Source organism: Pleurodeles waltl, chromosome 2_2 (assembly GCF_031143425.1).
Source record: "Pleurodeles waltl isolate 20211129_DDA chromosome 2_2, aPleWal1.hap1.20221129, whole genome shotgun sequence".
Lineage (NCBI taxonomy): Eukaryota > Metazoa > Chordata > Amphibia > Caudata > Salamandridae > Pleurodeles > Pleurodeles waltl.
The window spans coordinates 593,248,412-593,275,168 of NC_090439.1; the positions used below are offsets into that span (position 1 = coordinate 593,248,412).

Sequence of the window (26,757 nt, forward strand, 5' to 3'; positions counted from 1 at the left end):
TACCTATTTACTGGAAACAGTAAAGAAGTAGTTGTAATATAGGAAGAAAGAAAAGTATATGATTATGGTACTAGTTTGTGTGAGAACTATTGAATTGCCCGTGGAAGGTATTCATTCATGCACAGCCTTTCAAAGGTGCATACTAACTGTTAATCTGACTGGTCTATTTAAGTAAAGTTTCTCAAGAACTTCACTTTTGTGTGGTACACAATTAAGGAAGTTGGAAAAAACATCCTAGCTGAGATGGTCACTGTGGACAATTATTGGGACTCCTGCCCCTTTCCTTTCCAAATGCAATATGGAGTACTTGTTTTGTCTGTTGCAGGAATGCATTTGGCTAACATCCTGTCCTGCAGCCTTGTAATATCACCAACAGCAGATGAACTGGAGGCAACTGCTTCTACAACAGTAAGGCTATCAATTGCCTTCCAAAACTCAAGGAAGAACGTCAGTCTTCCCATTGCAGACTCCTATAGACAAAATGCACATTGCATACTTCCAAGTAGATAAACTGGGTAGGCAACATTGTACACCATCTGCGAGGTTAGTGGAATGTGTATTATATGGTTGAAGTACCTGGTCATTGTTATCCACTGCACTAATGTACTTGCTGTAATCAAGTATACAGTTCACCTAACCCCAAACCATGACCTGGAAAGTGCTCTCTTCGTGAATTGTACTGAGCACATGTAATTGCTGCCCTTCTGGGAATTTGATAACTAGCACTTGGGATGCTCTGCACTAGCTTTTTGAGGCTTCTCACAAAAAAGCTCCTCCAGGATTCCTTTGTGGTTATTCAAATGGTAGCACACACCACAATGCCACCATTGTACAGCCTACTGAACAATGGGACTTGTGTAAGTCATCAGTATAACGGGTATGTCCTTTATGAAGGAGAGATTTTGCAAGCTTCCATACCGTCTTCTCACTAATTTCCAACACAGACAGGCAGTCTGAAAGATTTATACAGGTGTCCTTACCAATTCCTTTCAAGCTGTATACATAACCAGTGGTCCTTTTGCCAACATGTCCATCTTGATGCCATAATGAGCTCTATAGCTTGGCATGTACTAACGGGGGTTATGTGGGGCCAATCAGACCCCTAGGAAGGCACGATCATCCCCCAGGAAATAGAAAATACAGTGACCATTTTGTTTGTGGTTGTTCCTGCCCAGAGACTTTCTGACACCCCAGGCAGCAGTCCTGACAGAAGGGGCAACACTGTAAACGGACAGTCTCCAGTTAGACAATGGCTGACCCTCGTGGGCATAATTACATTTTGTCAATGGGGGTAAAAAGTCAGCCATTGGTGGTTTCTTGACATTTACAATTTGCTTCAAACCCACCACAGCATCGAGTATGGCACAAGAAAGAGGTCGGCCAACTTCAGCCATTGGTTTATTGTTATTCACATTTTGCTTCCGTCCTCTATAGCATAAGATGGGGCATTGGATCAGCTCACTTCAGTCATTGGCCTGTTATTGTGTCACTCACACTTTGCTTCTGCTCACCACATCATGGGGCAGGAGATCAGCCCACTTTAGCCTTGGCTTCTATCACTGTCGGTGACCACATTCTGCCTGTTAACAAGGAGAATAACTTCACACAGTTGTTCATTTCAATGTCATGTACGTATATGGCAATATGTCCTTTTCCAGATAATAAAACGTTGTATTTTAATTTGTCTTACTGCATGTGTTACAAGTTGAAGTGATATTTTTTCTTTTTAATTCATCTTAGCTTATTTGGGGTAGTTATTCACATCAGTCATAAAATACATGTTATTTTCCTTTTTATTTAGATAGTTGTTTTTCTTCTCCATTACGTCTTACAGCCTTTCATTACATTCTCGTTTTCAGCTCATATGACATGCTCTGCATTTACAAGGCATTAACATTTCTACAAGTAACTCTGCATTCTGTCTACAACATAGTGTTTGAGGAAGAAAGTTTTAGGTAGCCAACAGAGGTGACATCTTGTTGGATGACTACTGCCCCAACTCAAATAATCAAGGAGATGTGTGAGGCAGTTTCTGATACTGCATCTGAGAGAGAGGATCATGGATGCAAATTCGGAAGTGATTTTTCAGTTGGGGTTCCATCCACTGATGACTTGTCTTCTAGTGATTCCAAAGCACATGGCAGTCATGGTGTACCGTGAGTTCCATCCACTGATGACTTATCTCCTAGGGATTCCAAAGCAGTCATGGTGTACCTTAGCAAGCACAGTCTGTGCAGATGAGAGATTGTGGTCGTTTACTCCAGTCCTGAGTCCAGACAGGTACCATGCAAAGCACATGGAGAGTTCCAACTTTGCACCCCTTAATAGTTTCCAGCCGTAGTCAAGCCCAACCCCCCCAACCCAATTAATGGAGATGCTCAATGTAAAGTCAGTACTGCAATTTTCTTTCCCATTGACTAAGTCCATCTTTTTCTGGATGATGTCTTCCTTTAGAAATTTGCTCACCAAACAAATTTGTGTAACAGTTTGTGGGGGAGCATGGAGGCATTCTGGCACCTCATTCAAGGGCACATATGTGTACTTCACTTGGGCCCTTTCACTCCTCATGGTAATAGTGCACAAACCAACTTCATAATGTTCCTGGTCTACTAATACAGTATGTGCAACACCCAGATTCACAAAGATAATATCCAGAAATAGATTTTTAGTCCTGCAGTGTATGCTGAATTTCAGTGATGATTTTACAGCTCTGCCCCAGATAGCCATACCATGGCAGGTTGTTCAAAATTCAACCTCTAGTGGAATATTTGTCTGCCAAGTGTCAGGAGATTTATACTCTTGGGAAGTGGTTGATGAGGTTCACCCCCAACCCTCTGAACAAAGCAACCATTCCTGGTATCTGGTGGTGATCCGTGCTCATGAATCACGGCATGTGTGCGAACCATAAGCAGGAATCCTCTAGAGAGAGACATCACTGGAAATGGTAGAATCTCCTCTTTCCAGCTATTTGTTTGTCAAAACAATGGTGGCCACTAGGGAGAGAAATCTCACCAGACGTGCAGAGCTGCCCTTCTCTGCTCCTCGATGCAGACTGTCTGTTGGGATGATGTCATTGATGTGCATAAACTGACACAGACGAAATTCCACTTTGGCCCCTGTAAAGGTTATCAAAGGGGGAAGCACCACAAAGATGCTGTGAAAATCCCTGTTAGACCCTGCCCTCTTCTCCCCCCCCCCCCCCCCCCCCCTCCAACTTGAGCATGAATGGTTCATCCTTAATTAAGATTGTCCTTGGAAACAACTCTCGGCTAACCTCCGTGGACAAATTCCATAAGAAAGACTTGCACTTTGAAGGAGCTAAAGTGTGTTGTGTTTCTGAAGTAAGGTGTTCACTGAACTCCATATCAATTATAACGGACACAGTTTCCATTTTTGTACTTTTCACTGCAAATGATCATTTGTTAGTCTAATTAGGTTTATGGAAGCAAAGCAGGACTGCCATGCCCAGAAAATGTTAGGTTGCTGCACAAATGCCGAGGCTTGGATACTGTGTCTACAACAACAGAGAAGTGAGATGGTCACCTCTTTTGGAAATACCTGCTACAGCAGCATTGGTAATAAGAAGTATCTATCGAAGGAAGTCTATGGCAATGAAAGACTGTTATTTAAGTTACTTAGCAGTGGGGACAGTTGTGAAGTGCGAAATTCTGTGAAAAAACTGCGCTCCTCTTTATTTTGTGATGTGAGTTACATTGCTTAAAATACTGTCCTCAAAGCAAAAGTAAAAGTAGGATGTAATTAGGGCTTTTAAATTAGTTGTTGCTCTATGCACTTAGTTTATCATCCAGAGCACGCTGGAAAATCATTTGTATGCATGCAAAGCTTCCTGCCTTATTGCACTTTGATTTATGATTAACAAAATCACTTTGGGCACGCTTATAAGTTAACAAAAGAAAGCTGTTCAGTAAAGCACCAGGGCCAGTCATCAAAGTGGTGCTACCTTAACCCCTTAACAGCAGAGGCTTTTCCACTCTTTTTCCCACATAAGGTTTCCACGCCATATGTGTGCATTTTTTTTCCAAACATCCTTGGAATACTAAAGGTGCTCTTAATGTTGGGTTTTTGTTTCAAAGACTGGAAAAAAAAAGGAATGCGCAAGAAAGTATATTTGTTCTAAAAATGGCATCAACTAAAGGTTTGCAGTGCTTAGATCATCGTCTTCCCAGCTCTCAAGAACATGCAGAGCTATATCAAAAAGTGTTGACATTTTTCTAAGAGGTAGCCCGTTTTCCCTAATTGTTTGTTTTATTTTTTATTTTTTTTCTCGTTGCAACCTACTTGCAGTTTATGGGGGAAACCTGTGTGAATTCAGTTCAGTAGAGCAGTTTGTATGGTAAAGTGAAAAATGGGTTATGAAGGAAATCCTTTTATTTCTCAAATGTACACAGGACACTAAGTTTAGGAGCAGTGGTTATTTTTACACCTTTGACTTTGTGGGTATCATCGAAGGATTCATAAGGCATTTTGCAAAATGACTACTTTCTTGCACACTGGCTTATGTTTAAGGGCTGGAAATGTAGAGAACTCCAGTTGGTAATAACTAATGTTCTATTATTCTGTGTTCCCACACGTCTCCAGATATAAGTAGTACCCAACCTGTGTTGCTAAGCATAGTCCCTGTGTCATAAAGTACTCCAAATGCAACTTGGAGACAGATTTCACAAAATTCATATATATACATATATATATATATATATATATATATATATATATATATATATATATATATTCAATGGCATGTGTAGCTGCAGATACACATGCTGTGCATATACTTCTGCCATCTAGTGTTGGACTCGGAGGGTTACAAGTTGTTTTTCTTCGGAGAAGTGTTTTCGAGTTACGGGATCGAGTGACTCCTCTTCGGCTCCATTGCGCATGGGCATCGACTCCATGTTAGATTGTTTTCTTTCCGCCGTCTGGTTCGGACGTGTTTCCTTTCGCTCCTATAGTTCGATACGGAAAACTTTGAAAATGCTAAATTTTTTCGGCGGCATTATATCGATCGCGTTACATCTTCTATCGACACTTCGGTACCGTCGGAACAGACAACTCTACTCACCCTTCGGGGCGCACGCGCCTGATCGGGCCGACCACGTGGAAGCCTCATGGATCGGACTCCATTCAGATTCTGTCCTCTGTGCCACGCTAAATTCCCTTATACAGACCAACACCTTGTCTGTAATCTTTGCCTTTCCCCAGATCATCGGGAAGATAATTGCGAGGCCTGCTGATCCTTCCGATCAAAAAAGACACTTAAGGACAGAAGAGCACGAAGGCTCGAAGGCGTCCAAAAGCTCCGAACATCTTGACGTCGAAGAGGAAGAGATCATGCACAGAGCAGTCTCCGTTTGAGGTTTCAACTCTGACCAGGAATCCGAGCAAGACAGACCGGTCATGGCAGGACAGCACGTGAGTACGCCTGCCCCTGTACCATCCCAAAGACCGAAATATAAGGCCTTGGGTACGCCACTGCCTGAAGGCCATGGCTCGACCCGAAAGAAGACACCCGGTGACCAAACCGCCAGTTAGGCACCGAAAAGACCACTCCTCCGAAACCATCGGAGTCAACGAAAGGCTCCGTCTCCGACTCGAGCAAACACCGCTCTTGGGAGTCGAAATTAAAAAAAATCACTTTCAGAGCCAAGACCATCCACAACACCATCCTTTTCTATACTGAAAAAGCCAGCTTTGGAGCCGAAAATAGCAGGTTATACTGAGGAGCATGGACTTTCTAAGACACTCAAAGAAAGCCATAAGACTTCTGATGAGGACACCCAAGTACAGCCAATACTTGGTGATGGACGAAAGGCAAGCTAGGATTCATATCCACAAAGAAACTGGCAGAATATTAACAGCACCTCCTTTAAAACCTAAGAGGAAATTAGCTTTCAGGAGGAATTGGACACTACTCAGCCTCCAGCTAAAGTGGCAAAGGAGAGACCGCCCCCTCAATTTTCTCCTCTCTCTCCACACCTGCATATCTCTCCTCCTACCAGTCCTACACCAATGCCGTCCCCATCACATTCGTTTGACACGCAACAAGATAATGTAGACCCATGGGATCCAGATCCCATTCCCGATAATGACCCTGTCTGCTATATCTCTAAGCCTTCACCACCTGAGGATAGTACAGGGTACAATCAAGTACTAGCTAGGGCTGCAGCATACCATAGTTTCACCGTGCACACTGAACCGTTGGAGGACGATTTTTTGTTTAATACACTCTCCTCCACGCACACAACATACCAGTCGCGCCCTATGCTCCTCGGCATGCTAAAACATGCTGATCAAATATTTAGCAAGCCTGTCAGAGCAAGAATAATAACTCCCATGGTAGAGAAAAAATACAAGCCACCTCCCTCTGATCCTGTCTATATAACTCAGCAACTCTCTGCAGACTCAGTAGTGGTAAGCGCTGCCAGGAAGAGGGCAAACTCGCAGTCGTCAGGTGATGCACCCCCAACAGACAGAGAGTACAAAATTTGATGCTGCAGGGAAGAGAGTGGCATCCCAGGCAGCCAACCAATGGAGAATAGCCAACTCACAGGCATTGTTGGCTAAATACGACAGGGCCCATTGGGATGAGATGAAAGATATAACTCAGCATCTCCCCAGGGAACACCAAAAGAGGGCACAGCAGATAGTGGAGGAAGGGCAAGCCATCACCAATAACTAGTTTAGGTCTGCCCTAGACTCAGCAGACACAGCTGCCTGGAGCGTCAACACTGCTGTAACAATCGGGAGGCATGCATGGCTCAGGTCCTCAGGGTTCAAACCCGAAATCCAACAAGCGGTGTTGAATATGCCGTTCAACAAAAAACAGCTGTTCGGCCCAGAAGTGGACACTGCAATTGAAAAATTGTGTAAGGATTCAGACACCGCAAAAGCGTTGGGTGCACTACACACCACACAATACAGGGGATCCTTTCGGAAACCTCAGTTTAGAGGTGGATTTAGAGGCATCCACATGGCAGCCAAAACCAGCCTACCAACCTCAATACCAACGAGGTGGTTTTCAGAGCACATATAGAGGGCAGTACCCCAGAGGTAGAGGAAAATATCAAACACCTAAACAAGCTTCACAAAACACTAAACAGTGACTTGTTTCATTCCCTCCCAATCCACACCTCTCCTGTGGGAGGAAGACTACAAAGATTCAACACCAATTGGCAAAACATTACCACAGACAGTTGGGTATTATCAATTATCTGCAATGGTTATTGCCTAGAATTGATACAAACTCCACCAAATATTCCACCAAAACCACACAAACTATCCACAGACCACATCAGTCTGTTACAGGAAGAAGTCAAATCTCTATTACTCAAACAAGCCATAGAGCCAGTGCCACAAGATCAAGTAGGGATGGGAGTTTACTCACTGTACTTTCTGATCCCCAAAAAGGATGCCACCCTAAGGCCAATATTAGATCTCAGGACCCTCAGTCTTTACATCCTGTCAGAACACTTTCACATGGTAACTCTCCACGATGTTATCACACTAATCCAAAAACACGATTTCATGGCAACATTAGATCTCAAGGATGCGTATTTTCATATACCTATCCACTCGGCGCACAAAAAACATCTCAGGTTTGTCATTCAAGGAAAGCACTATCAGTTCAAAGTGTTACCCTTCGGAATAACAACAGCTCCAAGGGTATTCACAAAGTGCCTAGCAGTAGTCTCATTCTTTCTAAGAAGACAACATATACATGTCTTTCCATATCTAGACGATTGGCTGATAAAATCAGTCAGTCATACGCAATGTCAAAACCATGCGCATTACGTAATACAAACCCTGCACACGCTAGGGTTCTCAAATTACCAAAAGTCGCAACTACAACATGCGCAAATACAACAATATTTAGGTGCAATTCTAAATACTCAAAAAGCGCTAGCAAGTCCAAATACGCAAGAATGCAAGCATTCCAAAATATAATCACACAGATACACACAGGTCAACAGTACACTGTCAGATTTGTCATGAAAATATTAGGGATTATGGCATCATGTATTGCAATTGTCCCACATGCAAAACTAAACATGCGGCCCTTACAACAGTGCCTTGCACAACAATGGTCACAGGCACACTGTCAACTTCAAGATCTAGTGTTGATAGACCGCCAAACATACATGTCCCTTCAGTGGTGGAATTCCACAAATCTAAGCAAAGGCGGCCTCTTCAAGACCCTGTGCCTCAGACCATAATTACAACAGATGCATCAGTGATTGGCTGGGGAGCTCACCCTCAACAATCACAACATCCAAGGACAATGGGATCGCCAACACAGACAGCTACACATAAATCACTTGGAGTTGTTAGCTGTCTTCCCAGCACTCAAAGCTTTTCAGCCTCTTCTCACTCGGAAGAATGTCCTGACCAAAACTGACAACATGACCACCATGTATTACCTAAACAAGCAAGGAGGAAAAAATTTGACCTAACTCTCCCTCCTAGCTCAAAAGATTTGGAAATGGCCAATACACACCAAGGGCACCTGGTAGCACAATACATTCCAGGGGTACACAACCAACTTGCAGATGTTCTCAGCAAAAATCATCAACAAACACACAAGTGGGAGATTCACCCTCAAGTACTTCAAAAATACTTTCAACAATGGGGAACACCAAAAGTAGATCTGTTCGCCACTAGCAAAAACGCAAAATGCCAAAGCTTCGCATCCAGACACCCACATCCCCTCTCCATGGGCAATGCTCTATGGATCAATTGGTCAGGGATATTTGCTTACGCTTTTCCCCCTCTCCCACTCATTCCATTTGTAATCAACAAATGGCGTCAAAACACACTCAATATGATACTCATAGCACCAACGTGGGCTCGCCAACTGTGGTACACAACATTGTTAGACCTGTCACTAGTACCACACTCCAAACTCCTGACCAGACCTGTTGACCCAAAACAAAGGGCAAATCAGGCACCCAAATCCCAAAACACTCAATCTAGTGATTTGGCTCCTGAGGATATAGTTAGGGTATTTACAACTACCATCAGAATGTATGGAGGTTATTAAACAAGCAAGAAAACCCACTGCTAGACAGTGCTGTGCTAACAAATGGAAAAGATTTGTATATTACTGTCAATCTAAACACATTGCCCCTCTTACAGCATCAATACAAGATATTGTATGTTATTTACTTCATTTACAAAAATCAAATTTAGCATTTTCTTCCATAAAAATACATCTTACTGCAATTTCAGCATATTTGCAAAAAGTACCGCACAGCTCTTTATTTAGAATTCCTGTTATTCAAGCCTTCATGGAAGGCTTAAAACGCATCATTCCACCCAGAACACCTCCAGTTTCTTCTTGGAATTTAAACATAGTGCTTACAGGACTTATGGGCCCACCATTTGAACCTATGCACTCATGTCAAATGCAATTCTTAACATGGAAGGTTGCCTTCCTAGTCGCAATTATATCATTGCGAAGTGTCAGTGAAATTCAAACTTTAACTATTGAAGAACTGTTCATACAAGTACACAAACTTAAAGTTGTACTACGAACTAACCCTAAATTTCTTCCAAAAGTGGTATCACCTTTTCATATCAATCAAACAGTGGAACTACCAGTCTTCTTCCCACAGCCAGATTCTGAGGCAGAAAGAGCTCTACATACATTGGACATTAAAAGGGCACTAGTGTACTAACTAGATAGAATGAGACCATTCAGGAAAACTAAACAACTGTTTGTTGCCTTTCAAAACTTCAAACTGGTAACCCCATTTCAAAACAAGGATTAGCAAGATGGATAGTAAGATGTATCCAAACATGCTACATTAAAGCCAAAAGACAATTCTACTCCTAAAGCACATTCCACTAGGAAAAAAGGTGCTACAGGGGCTTTTTTAGGAAACATACCAATGGCTGAAATAGGTAAAGCAGCTACTTGGTCAACACTACATACATTTACTAAACACTATTGTGTAGATGTTTTAGCAACACAGCAAGCCACAGTAGGCCAAGCTGTACTCAGAACATTATTCCAAACAACTTCAACTCCTACAGGCTAACCACCGCTTTTATAGGAGAACTGCTTTGTAGTCTATGCACAGCATGTGTAACTGCAGCTACACATGCCATCAAACGGAAAATGTCACTTACCCAGTGTACATCTGTTCGTGGCATGTTCCGCTGCAGATTCACATGCACCCTACCACCTCCCCGGCAGCCTGTAGTCGTTTAAGTTAACAATATTTGTACATATGTAGATATATGTATATATATTTAACATTCCATTAGCATGGACATCTATTTTCTTTATACTCTATCACTCCTACCTTACCCTTTGCGGGAAAACAATCTAACATGGAGTCCCTGTGCAATCCCGTGACTCAAACACTTCTTCGAAGAAAAACAACTTGTAACACTCCGAGCCCAACACTAGATGGCGGAAGTATATGCACAGCATGTGAATAAATATATATATATATATATATATATATATATATATATATATATAATATATATATTTTTTTTAACAATGTGGGTAGCTGTGGAGTTTGGGCCCTAGCTCAGCAGGCACCTAAAGAAACCTACCAAACATGCACATTTAAGACCATTGCACCACCAGTATGGTGTGACATGTTTGGTTCTCACTAGGCTTTCTTACCCAACGACCCTTGCAAAGCTTAAGCTAAAAACAAACCTTTTCCCCCACATTTCTGTGCTGGACATTTCTGGATTCTGTGGGATCTACATTTTTCGAACTACCCAGTATTCCCAGACATCTGCCAGTGAAAATGGTGCCTACTTGTGTAGGAGGGCCTAGCACGCGCAAAAATAAAGGGCCCAAAATACATCATTTTTTTTCCACTCAGAGCTAATCTTTTTTTTGTTTTGTTTTTTGCAGTTTGAATAGCTGTGGATTTTTCACATTAGCTCAGTTGACACCCATGGAAACCTACCAAACCTGCACATTTCTGAAAACTAGACACCTGGAAGACTCCAGGGTGGCATGACTTCCGTGGCTGTTACAAGGTTGTTCTACCCAGACGTCCTTACAAACCTCAAACTGTGGTTATAAACACAGATTCTGCGCATTCCTGTACTGGAAAGTTATGGAATTTTCAGGAGTCCATAAGTTTTCTAACACTCACCGTTCCCCAAAGAACTTCTACAAGGATACTAAAAGAGACAAAAAAAAATACTTAAACTTGTCAGATACACAAAACTGCAGCATACTTCATCCACTTCAAACCACTCTGTTAATTTCTTATGGTGCTCACAAACTGCAGAGACAATTTTAGATGGGTGGCAACTGAAACAAAGCCATATCAGAGTCTCACAGAAAGTAGGACTGGTCACCACAATAAGTGTCCCCCATTACCAAATCAGATAGCTACCCAACCACAGCCAATAAGTCTGCCAGTTGCATCCAGATTTTTGGCATTCTCAGCACTTACTGTGTTTTGACATGGCTTTCGGAAAAATGTATTGTTGGGGAAGCTGCCTTCCGGTTGCCAATATAAAAATAAATTACCTGAAAGCAAAAATCTGACTTTGGTCTTATGAAGACACACATTGACATATTACCCTCTGGAACTAAAGAACTCTACTTTATGTGCAGACATGCTCCATATGAAAAGGCAGAACGCCATCACTAACTGTGAAGTTAGCTGATGGATAGGATAAAATGTGAATAACACCACATCAGACCAATAGATGAAGAGGTCAGGCTGAAAACCTTATAACTATATTCTATACCACTGTGGCAGCCGTAAGTGAAAGTTGCTGTAGGAAGAGCATTTTTTGTTTTGCTGGTAACTGCACAAAATTGCCCCAGAAAAAAGTTCCTCCACCTCAGCTCATTTCTGCAATATTTTGTGGTATTCCATCAAGCGGGGGTTCCTGCAGGATTCACAATCACGAGGGGGTGAGTGATCCAGCTAGCTAATCGGAACATTAAAAATAATGTTGCAGCTGCCATTACAGTCCAGGTTTCCCTGAAACTGTAAAACATACAAGGCAATAAGAGAGTGGGTACCCTAGCCTTTTAGTCCTGGCCCCTTCATATAGCTCCATAAAAAAATGTCCGCAGATTTTAATTTTTGGTTTGTGTTTTTGTATCATTAGAGAAGTAATTTAGCTTGGGTAGACATTGCTAATCTGGGCCATTTTTTTCCTAGATAATTTTTTTTTAAATGGCTGATGCGTTGCAGTGATGATGTAATACATCAGGAACCATGAGACCTATATACTTTGTTTTTGTGTCAAAACATAGGTTTTGGGGGTCAAGTTGTCTTGCAGAGACAGAAAACTCCTCAGAGCAACCCTTCTGCCATTTTCCAAAATGGCGGCTCTATAATGATGTGTTTTAGCCATCATGTTGGTCATTATTTTAATATTGTTTTTGTTTCAGGTTTTCCTTTGAATCAAATTTGTAAATATGAGCGAAGCAAGTGGTAGCGCAGGATCTTTACCCTAAAGAAAATTTAACATCAACTGCGGCTGGACAGAAGAGAGTTGGAGCTGCTGCAGAAATACGGCAAGACGAAGTTCACAAAAGATTGAAACTGATTGGTGAAGGGGATCAAATATTTTATCATTGTAACAAGTGCCACAAGTCATATACAATGGTAAAGAGCCTGGAACAAATGTCAATAGATAGCAGCAATGAGTGAATCACAACAAGAATGAGTCTTCTCAGAAAGCAACGACAACCAAACCCAGTGCCCATCCACTTAGAAGAGCTACCCCTCGTCCACCTCCTACAACTGATCAGAAAGCAGAGGATCTTCAGTGTTATCTGTGGTTTAGCCAGAACAAGGGCTAAAGGGATTGATGAAAGTACAGAGTATGATAGTCTCAAAGGGCAAACATGCTTTTATCTGCAGCTAGTTTCTTCCAAGTTGAAATTTTCAGCCAAGTAGCTGATGTAAACAGTGAGGTGAATGTATTTGCAGCGGATTTGTGTGCCCACCCAAACTGCATGCGTGCATACATTTAGAAATATGAATGTACAATTAGCTCCCAGCAGCAAAGTAACCACCAGCCTTCAGTTAAGTTTAAACTCTCTGTAAAAGCTAATTCAATTTTAAAGCCACTCTTGAGTGCTGGTTACGGATTCACGCTTTGTAAGATCATAGAAATAATGGTCAACTTTGATGAAACTATTGATCCATAATAATGAAATTAAGATTTTTCTGGTGAGAATGTATGACAGAATTCTTTTTTGTCAGTCTAACAGAAAGAATGAGCCACTTATGGTGGTCTCAGCTAATTTGACTCCTGTAGTTCTTACTGCCAAAATAAGATCACAGGATTCAGTAAAATCAGCAGGAGCCATTTAAAGAAACATCATGAAAGATTTAGATTTTGGACTTAATTACAAAGTCTATGATGCCCCAGAGCTCTACAACGCATGGGAGTTAACAAGAATGCCTAATGTTGTCTTAACGTTTTTTGTTTACATCGTTGCTTAATATAAGCAAAGTAAAACTGTTACAAACTAAAGTTCTTAAGTTCAGAACAGAAACCAGTAACATTGATGATGGCTTTGAAGATATAAGCGAAGAAGTGGAAGACACTCCCATGAACCGACAGGCTTATGCTGTGCAAATGTACTGTCTTTTCCAAATCATGTCGTACGAATTGCATCACAGCAAAAAGAAAACCCCGCTGCACATGACAAATTAGGTTTTGCATAGCTTACCTCACAAGTGAACAAGGCCACAGGGTGCACTTCATTCAAAAGACGTAGTGCAAAACAAGGCTGTGTTCATTACGAGAATCTGAAAACAAAATTCATAGAGTTTATCAAAGAACGTGAAGAAAAATCTGAACTTTGCATGTACTGGGGAAATGTTTTACACGTGATAGCTCTAGTGAAAACCTCGGTACATGCTGATCAGGAAGGTGATTGGGAGCTGCACGTGAAGACTGTGGAGTCAATGATTACTGTTTTGTGAATTCGATTGCATGAACTACCTGTGATATGGGTCCTGGTATTTGGAAAGAGAGAAGAAGAAGCTAGATGTGGAAAAACCATACCTCTACAGAAAAGTCATTCAAAGACATCTTTTGCAAGACAGAGTGGGAAGGTTCAGTGCTGTGGTTCCTGATATGAAACTGGAACAGACGAGCCAGAGATCACAGAAAAGCTGCCAAGGGAATTGTTGGTCAGAAACATAAAAGTGAATATGTTGCTCAATGGTAGGTAGTTTACCAAGAATTTCTTACTATTTGCAATGTTTCAGAGAGATGCCAAATTCAAAATTAATGAACAATTATGAAACTGTTTCTCACCACAAATTTGTGGGAAAGAGAGGGGAACGTTTTAATAAACATGTTAACAGGCTTTTTCATTTCATGCAGCAGCAAGAAACCCCTTTGAAATGACTGAGCCTGTGCGACTACACAACTTCGTGACCAAACAATCCGTTGATAACGATATAGAGACACATCTACTAGATGTCCTGGAACGTGGATCAAAACTATATGCAGAACTTTAACAAGAGAGATTTGTATTGAAAGAGAAAAGGCTGGTTGACATAATCACTAAAGCTAAACTACCATGCCTTAATTGCTGAATTAAGTTTCATCCAACCAACCACTACAAAATTGCTTACAAAATAACTTTTGCAAGCACGCAGATCAATGTAGCAAAACAAAGGAGTGAATTTATCAAGGACATTGTGTTGCTTGATCTACTTCCAACAAATGCATTATCTGATGGAGATGCTGCAACCAGTGAAGCACAAACTCGTACAAGAGCTAAAAAAAAAAAAAAAAAAATCACCAAACGAATTTCTATTTGAAAAGGTGTCCTACTTAAAAACTGCTGTTGTGGACTATGTCACAATTGTAAATGGTCAAAATTTAATCTATTCAAAACTTCCGAGAGGTCATTCAGACTATTCTACAGATATCAGAGTCAGTGTGAACCAATGTGTGAGAATCAGATGAATGTCAACAATGAAACAATTGACCTTTCCTGCATCAAAACTTTGACACCTATACCTGTGCAACTTGATAAATTCTGGTCATCAACATCGAACAAGGTGAACTTGAAAATGTTAACTCGCCAAAACATTGCTGATTCTTCAGTGAACACTGAATTTCTAATTATTGCAAGTGGAATAATTGTCATTGAGGAGTTGGTGCCTGCAAAGATATATTCAAAATGTATAGGCCATTTTGTTAAAGAACTTAACAGCAAATTAAAGGAAGCTAAACAACGTGTTGTGCCACATGTTGGGCAGGCTGTTCGAAATGGTGCCAGTCGATTCATTCTACTGTCAAATGATACAGATGTTATTATTGTGCTACTTAGATTTTTTGCAGTTTTCATAAGTCAAGGATTGATAGAGTTAAGGATACGTTATGGATCAGGCGAGAAAATACACTTAATCCCACTTCATATTCTGTACAAGAAACTTGACCCAGAGATGCCTAGTTTTCTTATTAAGGCACTTATTCTTATAGGTGGTGACACTATGAGCAGAATTGGAACAAAGCTTGGAGCGTTGCCTGCTGAACCTACGAAGTTTCTAAAAGAATTTGCTGAGACAGTAGAGGAATGTGACTCTAAAGGCATTGAAAAAAAATACTTTGTGTGTGAAAAATGAGTTCCGACTGCCACATATTTGATGAACTTCAGTATAGTGAATTCAAGAGATTAGTCCTTCTAATTGACCTTCGACCAACGTTATAATCTGTGCGTGGGCACATTAAAAAAGCGTTCTACTTGATCAGAAGATTTGTAATTGTTTTGGATCATTCATATGTAGAGAAAGATCCATGTGAATTTGGTTGGGAAGATATTGATGGGGTGCTAAAACCTACAAAATCTCTAAAGCCTCTACCCACAGAACTTATACATACATGAAAAACCTGTGCTACAAAAAGATGTCCCTGACGATATGGTTCTTTTCAAATGCTCAACATTCTGCAAATGTACCATGAGCGATTGCCAAAACAAATAAAGTGAACTATGAAAAGATGTCTAAAACAGGAGTGATAAACATGTTTTTTCATATTCAGATCATAAACATTGTTTGGTGTATACATAAAGGGCTTAAAAAACATTATTTGTTTCATTTCTATATATGTGTCTTCTGCCTCTGTTTTAGCCAACATTTTGGGAAATGGCGCTAGGGTTTTTCTGAGAAGTTATTTTCTGTCTCTATAAGACTACTTGACGTATGTTTATGCATTAGTCTCATGATTCCTGAAATATTACATCACTGCAACATATCGGCATTTTTAAAAATGTCCTTCAGAAAAATTTGGCCCGGATCAGCAGTGTCTACCCAAGCTAAATGATTTCTCTAATGATCCAAAAATACAAATCAAAATGAAAATGTTTGGGCAACTGTTTCTTTACGGAGAGGTATATCAGGGGGCCGGGATTATATGCTGGGGGTGTCCAAGATGGAACGTCCACCACCTGGGTCCCAAGACTCCTGCAGGAGCCAGCTCAGCTCTGTCATTTTATTTTCTCCTATTGGAGGCACCTGAATGCACCCTTGAGGAAAACAAACTGCACATATAAATTGCCCTAAAGGAGTTGGCCTCTGAGTCAGGAGATTAAACCCCCAAAACGTATGTGCTCTGTTTTATTTGCTATTAGGGGCCACAATCGCCACCCCCTGGGAAAACAAACCTATTCAGAACTAATTTAGGCCCCCATTTGGGTCAAGCCAGTGTCAGAAGGACCAACCCCCTTAAAATTGTGCATATTAAGTTTTCCACTAGGGGTCATGTATGCCATAAATATATGCTCCCAGGGGGGTCGACCTTATGTACGGATGGGGGTGACCTGCACACACCCCCTCCCCCATCCCACCAAACACAAACACAACACTCCAAAAAAAACACCTCTAAAGTATCTAGTGTCCAGTTGCTTCCAGCTCCACAAGCAGGAATTTTTGGCAGGCATCGCCGGAAAGAGGAGACCTCCTATTTCCAACAATGCCTTCCTCAAATGTGGGGAGGTATCCCGAAAACCCCACTTCTCACATGTGCAAGAGCACTCCTACTCCTACTCCTTTCTCTCTTCATTGGGTGGGGGCTTGTGATGGCGTGTCGCATCCTCTGGCCCAACAGTTCTTAAGCTTTGGTCCTGGGACCACTATAGAACCGCGGGTAGGGGGCTAGTGCTTATCTAATTAATAATATGCTCGCTGTAGAAGTTATTAATAAAGAGGCAAAAATGTAAAATTTAACATTTTAAAGCGTTCTGTAAATGTGAAGGAATATGAAAATGGAGGCTAAAGTTAACTGTGATTTACGATAGCAGCGCAAATGTACCAAACAAAATATAATATGGATTATGCTGGCCTCAGTTGAATTTAGAAAAACCCCTATCTTCCCATTGAATTAATGAAAATGTTGTTTTATTTTTCATATTTGGTTTGAATTAAATTAAATATTTCACCATTTGTGTTTCTTGTTTGCTGAATGTTTGTTTATATATTTTTGTTCAGAGTTTGAAATCATTAAAATTACTTAAACTATAGTCCCTGACTTCCATTAATGACTTAGTGGGGGTCTCTAGATTCTAATGATTCAGCGGTGGTCCCCAGCTCGGCTTCCAGTCATGATTAAATGACGGTGCACTTAATTGAAATAGTTAAGAACTACTGCTCTAACCTCATCCAGTCACAATTTTTCACAGGGTAGGTTGGGGCCAGTAAGCAATATTAACAACACACGAACCTTTAAGGAGTTATAAAAGGGTGTGGTGGGGGCATGGCTACAGTCCCTGACTGATGTAAGCCCTTGGCTTTGCAGGGCCTCATCCTAATATGCCTGGGGCTAACTTTACCTACATGTCATCAAAGGGTGGACCCTAGCCGAGAAGCTATGGCTTTGCCTTATAGCTTTCAGGTATGTGTGACAGCCAACTTGGCAAATGTATGGCAGTCTAAGATTGCTGCATATGTGCATTAACACTTAACAAAGCCCAGCCAGTGTCCACAGGAGAGTAAGTGTGATACGGGGTGAGTGCAGCCCTTACACAGTGCATATATAATTTTGGTTTTTAATAGCAGTTAAAACAAAATCATAGAAAGCAATTTGGAACTTGGAGCAGAAAGTAGATGGTGGATCCATGATATCCATCTACACGAGCAACAACTGCTTACATTTCCTGAAGTTTGGCACATGAGTTAAGCAGCACGTTCTAATTCCCTGCTGTATTTTGAAAGTATTATTTTCCTCTCTGCCTTGAACCCCAGTCCCGTCGACCATTTTTGGTGAACCCCAGCCCGTTGACCATTTTTGCAGGCTCTGCTGTTTACTTCTACTGCCCTCCATAGGATGAAGCCTATCTCTTCGATGTCCTGGTCAAAGGAAGACGGGGCATTCAACCTGAGGGGCAGGTTAAGAGTTCTTCAAGAAAATGTTACTCTTCATAGGTACCTGCTAAACACCCAAATAGAGCAATAAACAGCTGAAAGGTGACTAGCCAACCTTTGTGAAGGGCCTTCCTCTCCAGGGCAATACGTCACTTCGTTTCTTTTTTTTTGTGTAACTTCTGATCCATTTGAGCTAGAAGCACTTATTTTAAAATTGAAATCTACAGGTTATGCAGCAGATAATGAATTTTGAGCCAAATGCTTCAAACTCATTTGTTCATAAAACACTGCAGAAGCATAGTCTCTTCCAGTCCTATAACCTTGTACACTACCAATATCATTGTTTAATTCTACCCTAGTACCGATGGCTATAGCCCCGAGTCCTGCTTATAACAATTCCATTCTATATTCTTATTGTTTCTCTACACCTACCTGTACTCAACTAGTTCCTACCTATGTCTGTATGCTAGCACTGCCCATTCCAATGCCCTATTCCTTACCACTACCTACACTCTACTATAGCCACACTCGACTATTTGCCATTAACTCTACCTTGCCTGTACCATAATACCCTTAACCAGTCCTATACCTTTTTACTCCTACCGCTTATCCTTCCCCTCTATCCATAGCTCTTCCTAAGGCCTAGTACCTCTACTCCTGCACATACCCCAATACCTCTATCAATATCTATACCCATTCCTATACATTAGTACCTATTCACTTGTGCCATTGTCTTGGCCCTCTTGCCCCTTTTTCCTTTTTATATTTTGTTTCATGTTTTAAAACATTTTGAGAAAATGTTTTTCCTCGTTTTGAAACTAATCGCATAGGAGTTTCACCTGCCTGGGGCAGCAAGGACTGATATTCTTAATATTAGATTATCTAAGAAATGAGGAATAAACATGTCGGCAACTTTTTAGAGATTATAATCCATGCTGCTAAAACCCATCACTCTCTTCAAGAACTCGTTGCTATGAGTTAAGCCTTTGAATGTCCGAGTGTGCTGAATTTATCTTTCTTTCACCTAACATAGTCTCTTTGCACTCAAACAAGCTTGTTGTTGGATTTATCCAGTGATAGTGTTCGACAGGTTTGCATTGCACCAGTGTCCTAATATATTTATTACTGCTAGGTCCTATCGGAAGGGGGCCCTTTGTGATGGCTGGACATGAGGGATGGGATCTGGGAGCATGGTTCAGTCTGCAAGACCCTCAGTGTATAACATCAATGTTAATTTTCTTCTGTACCATGTTGTGCACCAAATATTCACTTTTTTCTGTTTGCCATTTTAATAGGTGGATTCCCGAAGCATACCAGTTTTAGCAAAGTGGCAAAATTCGTATAGCATTAAAGTTGTACTTCAAGAGCTGCGGCGTATAATGATGGCCAAAGAAAACATGAAGCTTCCTCAACCTCCGGAAGGACAATCTTACTGCAATTAATTTAGCTGATTTTCAAACTTCTGTCTTCAAACAACAACCTTCTACTCCTATTGATGTCACCATTAAAGTTCACATTGCAGAGCACCCACATATTTATAGGAATGTTGGTTGACAGTGATTGTGTGGCCTGCACATTGTAAAAATATCCCTTACTGGTATACCGAAATGCATATGCCCATTTTGTTTTCAGGCACAAATTGGAGAACCAGTGCAGCAGCAGTTTTTCTTTATAACCAAGGAACTTTGTTTTTTTATCATGAGTCTGGAGTAGCTTGAAGGTGGATTCCTGGTTTTACAAGATGAACGCATGACATGGAAACCCGATTACTTGGGATAAAGCCGCTCTCAAAATTTAAAAAGAAGAGCACACACGGCATGCTTTATTCATCTTGCTTAGCAAATGAGCTGCAGTTAAAATGTTCATTGGTTAATGTAGCAGGTACAGTGACTACTGTTGCTCATTTTGTTGAATATTTTTTGCCGAGGCGGGGGTAGCGACTTCTAGTGATGTAACAAGATTTGGTCAGGTCAGGATTGTTTTGATGACTAGTATTTATGAACCGGGGAAGGGGAGGTGTTTATTATTTTTTTTGTTGGTTAAGCAGCTCCTGTGTGTTACTCTTAACAGACAATGGCAAACATTTGTTTACAGTCTTTGTTCTAATAAACCATGCATTTAAGTTTTAGTGAAGCGAAAAATGAAAATAGGTGTATGGCTATATGATTCTGAGATTAAAGCTAGTCTTAAAATGTAAATAAAATGTGGAAAGCGTCCTCCACAGGTGTGCTATTTATGTCATTATGTGTTTCCCATACTCTAATTCCTTCGGTATTTCTGTGTGGTACACAAACCACATCTAACGATTTGTTTCGTAAACTTATTTTTGTGATAACCTACAGTTTGCACAGTATTGGAAGTTAATGTCTAATTATTCTTACTATAGTGTAACACAGTGGCATCAGCGTTTAAATTCTGCAAGTATCTTACCAGGCCCAGCAAATGCTGTTACATTGGCCGCCGTATGATCCAGTCATTTCGGAATCCCGGTTTCCTAAGAGATAATATTGGTTATCTCTAGTAATAACAGTTTTCATTTCAGTTACTCGGCTTTGAAGGTTGTCGCAGCATCGGTTGTAGTTGAACATACTACACAGTGATACATTGCCATACAGTTTTATAGTCTGTAGAATTAACGTCTTTGGTGCTTGAGTATGCCTTTCTGTCTACACACGGGGCTGGTTCAGCTGTAGGTTTTAGGAATGTTACCTTTTTTTTTTTGTGACCATCTACCTGTTTACATACACACTGCCAAGTCAGCTTTGGCTTCACTGCCTCTCATGCATTGCCAGATTAAAAATTGTTAATCACAAATAAATGTTACTGTATTTAAAGTTCAAGGTAATTTTTGATCCATCTGGAAACAGTCGCCTTAGCAGAGCTGTAATTGGAGTAGTCGCATTCAGGGCTGCCCACCATAGTTTAGCAAATTTTGGATAGAAATTGCCACAATTCTCGTCCTGAACCTCTGGAATTGTTTAATCACTGATTAAGTCACATGGGCTTCTATTTTGTATCAAAGTGAGAGGCTGATGTCTTAGAGCATTGTTACAAAGCATATCAGACAATCTGAGTGACGGGCCCACATGCTTCTTATCTACCTTTTTATGTTCCTTATATGAAAATTCTGTTGGTATTTTAAATACAGTTAACTAATAAATTATAACAAGTGGCAGTACATGTGTAACGCTTTTCAACAAAAGGAGAAGTTGCAAGTCTCTTTTGAGCCGAGAGCTTTTAACATGGTGTCTTTGAGCAATCACCATGTAAACGTACTTGTAGTTAGTAGGCTGGTTATATTTGCCTTCTTTTTGCATTATGCATTTAAACTAGGGGTGTTGAAATTTGCGTATTTTGTTTTTGTGTAATTATGCAAACTCTTCTGGGAAAATTGTGTGAAATGCAGATATGACATTTAGCTCTGTATTTTTAATGTGAAATGCGTCCTGGAGTCTATTTGGGATACGAGGACGCATTTTGCGTGGAAAAAAAAAAACAAATCAGCACAAAATTGCACATACCGCAAATGACTGCTATTTGTATTTTGGACATTTTCATTGTTCCCACACTTATGTGCTATAATTATGCTGTAAACTTTATTTAAAAAAAGCATTAACAAAGCCTTTAGGCCTCACCTTTTGGACCTGTTGGCTTTGGCAGTACAATTTGTTGGCAAAATGCTGCACAACACTGGCAAAAAAAGGTGCAATGACGTGACCACTGTTTCTTGTTGCATTATTCTGTAGGCACATGTATGCATCACCTCCAAGGCCATGCACAACTGCGTTTGGGGGATGGGAGGGTACATCATAAAAATAACCCAATTAACTTTAAACCATTAAAAACCTGAGCTATGGTTCTGGTGGAAACGTGTAAAATCACAGAAATTTACCAGTTATGGTTTCCAATGCACACAACACATGGCACAGCTCCCTCATTCCTCCATGCTCAAACCCAAATTTATGAATGGCAAGAAAACAAAACCAAGTATTGTCAAAACCCGTAGGTCTCACCTATGCAAGAACTCTTGGCTTTGTCAGCGTCTTTTTGCCATGTTCTACAGCAGCATGGCTGCTGTTCAGTACAGCTGCAAGTTCGAGGAATAAAAACCGCTGTGACATGGCTAGTGCGTACTATGCAGGGCAGTGATAAGTTTTCTTAGTATTAAGTACCTCACAAGTAATTTTTACCTTTATCACACAATAGCTTACCTCACAGGTATTTCTTTTTAATTTCATACTTTTTATGTTATCAACAAAAGTGAGTGTAGGAATTGGTAAAGGGGCGTATAGGTCACTTTAGGTTTTAAGGATGGGTAGAAGTAAAGGCAGGATAGGTTAATTTTAGGGTTAGGTAGAGAGAAAGAGGTAAGGGTAATTTAAAGGTTTAGGGGTAAGTAGAGGTAAAAGTTAGGTTGAATTTAGGGTTTGGTGGGTAGAGGTAAAGAGGGGGGGTAAGGGCGATTTTAGTGTTCAAGGTGGGAAGAGTTAAAGGGAGGTTAGGTTGAATTTGGGATGGGTAGAGGTACAGGAGGGAGAGAAGGGGGAATTTAGGGTTTGGGGTAGGTAGAGGTAAAGAGGTAAGGGTGATTTTAGGGTTCGGGATGGGTAGATGTAAAGGGGTGGTAAGAATGATTGTTGGGGTATAGGTAAATGGAGGCAAGTGTGAATTGTGGCTTTAGGGTTGGTAGAGATAAGGGTCATTGTAGGGTTCCTTGGTGAGTAGATGTAAAGGGAGGTAAGGGGGAATTTATTTGGGGATCGGTAGTGGCAAAGGGAGTTAAGGGTGAAATAAACCTTTTGAAAACATCACGTTTGATGTTGAATAAAACAGCCTCTGAACTGTGAAAGAGTTAACCAACAAATAAGTAAATGTGACACAGCAGCAACCGTTAATTCAGAAAAACACATACTGTATGGCAACAGTATTAAGCGATGGAGTATGTTTACAGCTTCCTCATCAGTAAAAGTGACGGCCAAAATGTATGTTCCAGAAATTAGTCTTGTTCAACAAAGTTTCATTATTGTTAGTTGTTTGCGTTCAGCTCTTGGAAATACCAGGCACCGCAAGCAAAAACACTGAAAAGAAAGTTAAAACCCTCTCTTGCAAGCAAAGTTCACTGAAAAAAAGAAACCTTTAAAACCAGGTATGGTTTTCACTATATATGTAAAAATATTTCCAAATTTCAGTGTTTTAGCATGTTTGAGGTAGAACCATAACTTCGTTTTTAATTGTTTTATTGATTGATTATCTATAAACAGTAAAGAATGGTGGGCTGCCGGCATGCACCCAAGTGGAAAGGGTGCCTCACTAATTCAAGGACCTCCCCCTCATTTCATGTTTTTGATCATCGCCACATTCTCGCCGAACAGAGGCTTCTGTACTCAAAAGGGTCTGCTTTGCGTGTTGCTAAATTTTCAAAACTGCTGATGCGTTTCGGCTGTTCTGTAGCCTTGCTCACAATGAGTGCCATAATATTTTGCATTTAAATACCCATTCACCTGCTGTGCATAATAATGAACATAAAAGACAGTGATTCAATTCGATATCTAATAATGGAGGAAATCATCATGCAATAAAATAGGTTTTTTTTTTTTAATTGAAGATTTTTAATTTTTCTATACATTTATTTGTGTAAAATATACATCTCTAACTACAAGATATAGGGCCTGATTTAGAACTCAGTGGATGGATTACTCTGTTACAACGGTGACTGATATCCCGTCCGCTAAAATCTAAATCCCATGGGCTATAATGGGATTTAGAGTTTGGTAGGCGGGATATCCACTGAGTTCTAAATCAGGTCCATAGTCTACCCTAGTTTGCATCCATTGCAATATAATCCAGGTATGTATATAATTCATACATTATGTACCCCCAATCATCACCTTCTTGTTTCACCCCTGTGGACTTATCTTTTCAGTTCCATATGGTTGATAGTTTCTAGAATTCCTATGTATATTTCGACAGAGTTCACACACACACACACACACATATATATATATATATACACACACATTTATATTCATTCCTCCCAAGAAAAACACATGCATGCAGTTTCAGCTCACAACCATTCCCAAGCCCAAGAACAGTGCTACACGGGACAAATTTAGGACTTGATGAATCTGACATCTAAAGGGTAGTATCACTGAAACCCTTCCCTCACACCACTGCTCCGGTGTCCTCTTTCAAAAGATCTGTCACCTTTTTTCTTCTCTATGCACCACGTCAATCTCTCACCTATGGTACAATTCCTGACTGCCTGAAATTGGGCTACTGACGTGGTAAAAATCAGGTGTTGACCCGACAGACCTAAGCAATTTTTGTCCATGGTTAAAGTACTAGAGAAATATGCTTTCACACAACTGTCAAAACTTTTGCAGTTGTTGAGCATGCCACATTTTTCATTCTGGTTTCAGACCAGGTACAACACAGACGGAAATCTTACACATTATGGGCGCTCCAGTTTTCTCATCCTTCTTGATTTATCTTTGACTTTTGGCACTGTCAGCCATATTACCCTCACTGAGGACTCTCAGGTACGGAAAGGGGTTTGCAGGAAAGGGTCTCAAATGGTTCTTGTTAGACCTGTCAGCGCTTGGCGTTTTTTCCTTTGACATTTTGCATCTAACATCCCTTTTTTTTATTTTTTTATCCTGTACTGAATTTTCTTTTTGCTGGCTTTAGGTCTCTGGGCACTGTGCCATTGCTGACCAGTGCTAGAGTGCAAGTGCTCCCTGTGCAAATTGTTTTGGTGATTGTTTTTTCCGTGATTGGCACATTTGATTTAATAGTAAAGCGCACTGTGTGCCCAGGGCCTGTAAATCAATTGCGACTAGTGTGCCTGCAGCACTGATTGTGCCACCCACATGAGTAGCTCTCTAAACATGTCTCAGACCTGCCACTGCAGTGTCTGTGGGCAGTTTTTCAACTGCCACTTCAACCTGGCACATGTGCCCACCCAAACCTTCCCTATTAGTATATGTTAAGTCCTCCCCCCCCCCCCCCCCCCCCTCAGGTAGGCCCAATGCAGCCTCCTGGGCAGGGTGCAGTGTATTTAAAAGGTAGGACATGTACTAGTGTGTTTTGCATGTCCTGAGGGTGAAATACTGCTAAATTCGTTTTTCACTATTGCAAGGCCTATCTCTCATGTAGGGTAACATGGGTATTGCCTTGAAGTGCAATTTCCCATTGGGAGCAGATAAAGATGTGGAGTTTGGGGTCTCTGAACTCACAATCTAAAAACACATCTTTTGGTTAAGTTGTTTTTTAGATTGTAAGTTTTAAAATGCCACTTTCAGAAAGTGAGCATTTCGTGCTTGGCTGTGGAATACATGTCTGGGTCAGACTTACAGGTGGGTTGTTTGTAAATTCACTCTTGACAGTCACACAAAGAGAGCTGAGGTGTGTCCTTCATATCCTAATGAGTCTTCCTGAGGTAGAGTGGATAGAAGAGCTGACACTTGCACCTGAATAAGGCTGTGCCTGTCCTTACACAAAGCAGTCTCCAACCCCCTAGAGTGTGTCTGGTGCCAGGACAAGGAGAAATACGGTCTTGTGCACTACAAAGACTTTCCTTTGAAGTTTGCAAAGGCAGAAATGAGTATACTATTGGACTGCTGACCCCACAACTTTAGAACACTTCTGGGCTGAGGACATTCTTCCAGGGAGAAGAGCTGGATGCTGCAGGAGGAACTGCCAATCTACCTGTTTCTTTGCTGTGCTGACCTGCTGCTTCTATCCTGGGAGTGAAAGAACTGGACTTGGCTTTCTACATTCTTCTTTCCAAGCACTCAAACTGAGCTTGTCCCCTTTTGTGAAGAATCGATGCATCGCCAGCCAGGCGGGGAAAGAATTGACGCATCGGCAGCTGGGCAGGAAAAGAATCCACGCATTGCTTGCTTTTCTGACGCATCACTTCCTTTTTTGGCCCGCATTATCTTTGTTTTTGATGCATCCAAGGCAATGTGTGTTATCAGGCTATAACCACTGATTTGTTTTAAAAAGTGATAACTTTATTTGTGTACGTTGGATTTTTTATCGTTTTGGTCTTGTTTTACGAAGATAAATATAGGCTATTTTTCTAAACTAGTGTTGAGTGCTTCTGTGGTGTTTTTCACTGGCTTACCGTTTGTGTACAAATACTTTACACATTGCCTTTGAGATAAGCCTGACTGCTTGTGCCAAGCTATCAAGGAGGTGAGCAGAGGTTATCTTAGGTGTGTGACTCCTTTACCCTGACTAGAGTAAAGGGCCCCTACTCTTGGACAGGTCGTAAGCAGACTGCTAACTAGAGACCCCATTTCTAACAGTTCTGTTACCTAGATAAGCACGCACAACTAATGAAGATGAAGGGCTCCTTATCCAACTCATCCCAGGAGTCCACCCCCCACCACCCACCACCCCGGCTGCA

At 41.0% G+C, this 26,757-nt stretch overlaps 1 protein-coding gene across 2 annotated transcripts in view; it reads left to right on the top strand.

The window, feature by feature from the left end:
• Nucleotides 1-20,560, top strand: part of UBE2V2 (ubiquitin conjugating enzyme E2 V2) — a 148,985-nt gene extending 128,425 nt beyond the window's left edge. For both annotated transcript variants that reach the window (XM_069220137.1, XM_069220138.1), the window contains exon 4: nt 19,640-20,560. In XM_069220137.1, coding sequence (XP_069076238.1) covers nt 19,640-19,786 — 147 coding nt within the window. In that variant the 3' untranslated portion in view covers nt 19,787-20,560. The remainder of the gene's footprint in view (nt 1-19,639) is intronic.
• Nucleotides 20,561-26,757: the final 6,197 nt, after the last annotated feature.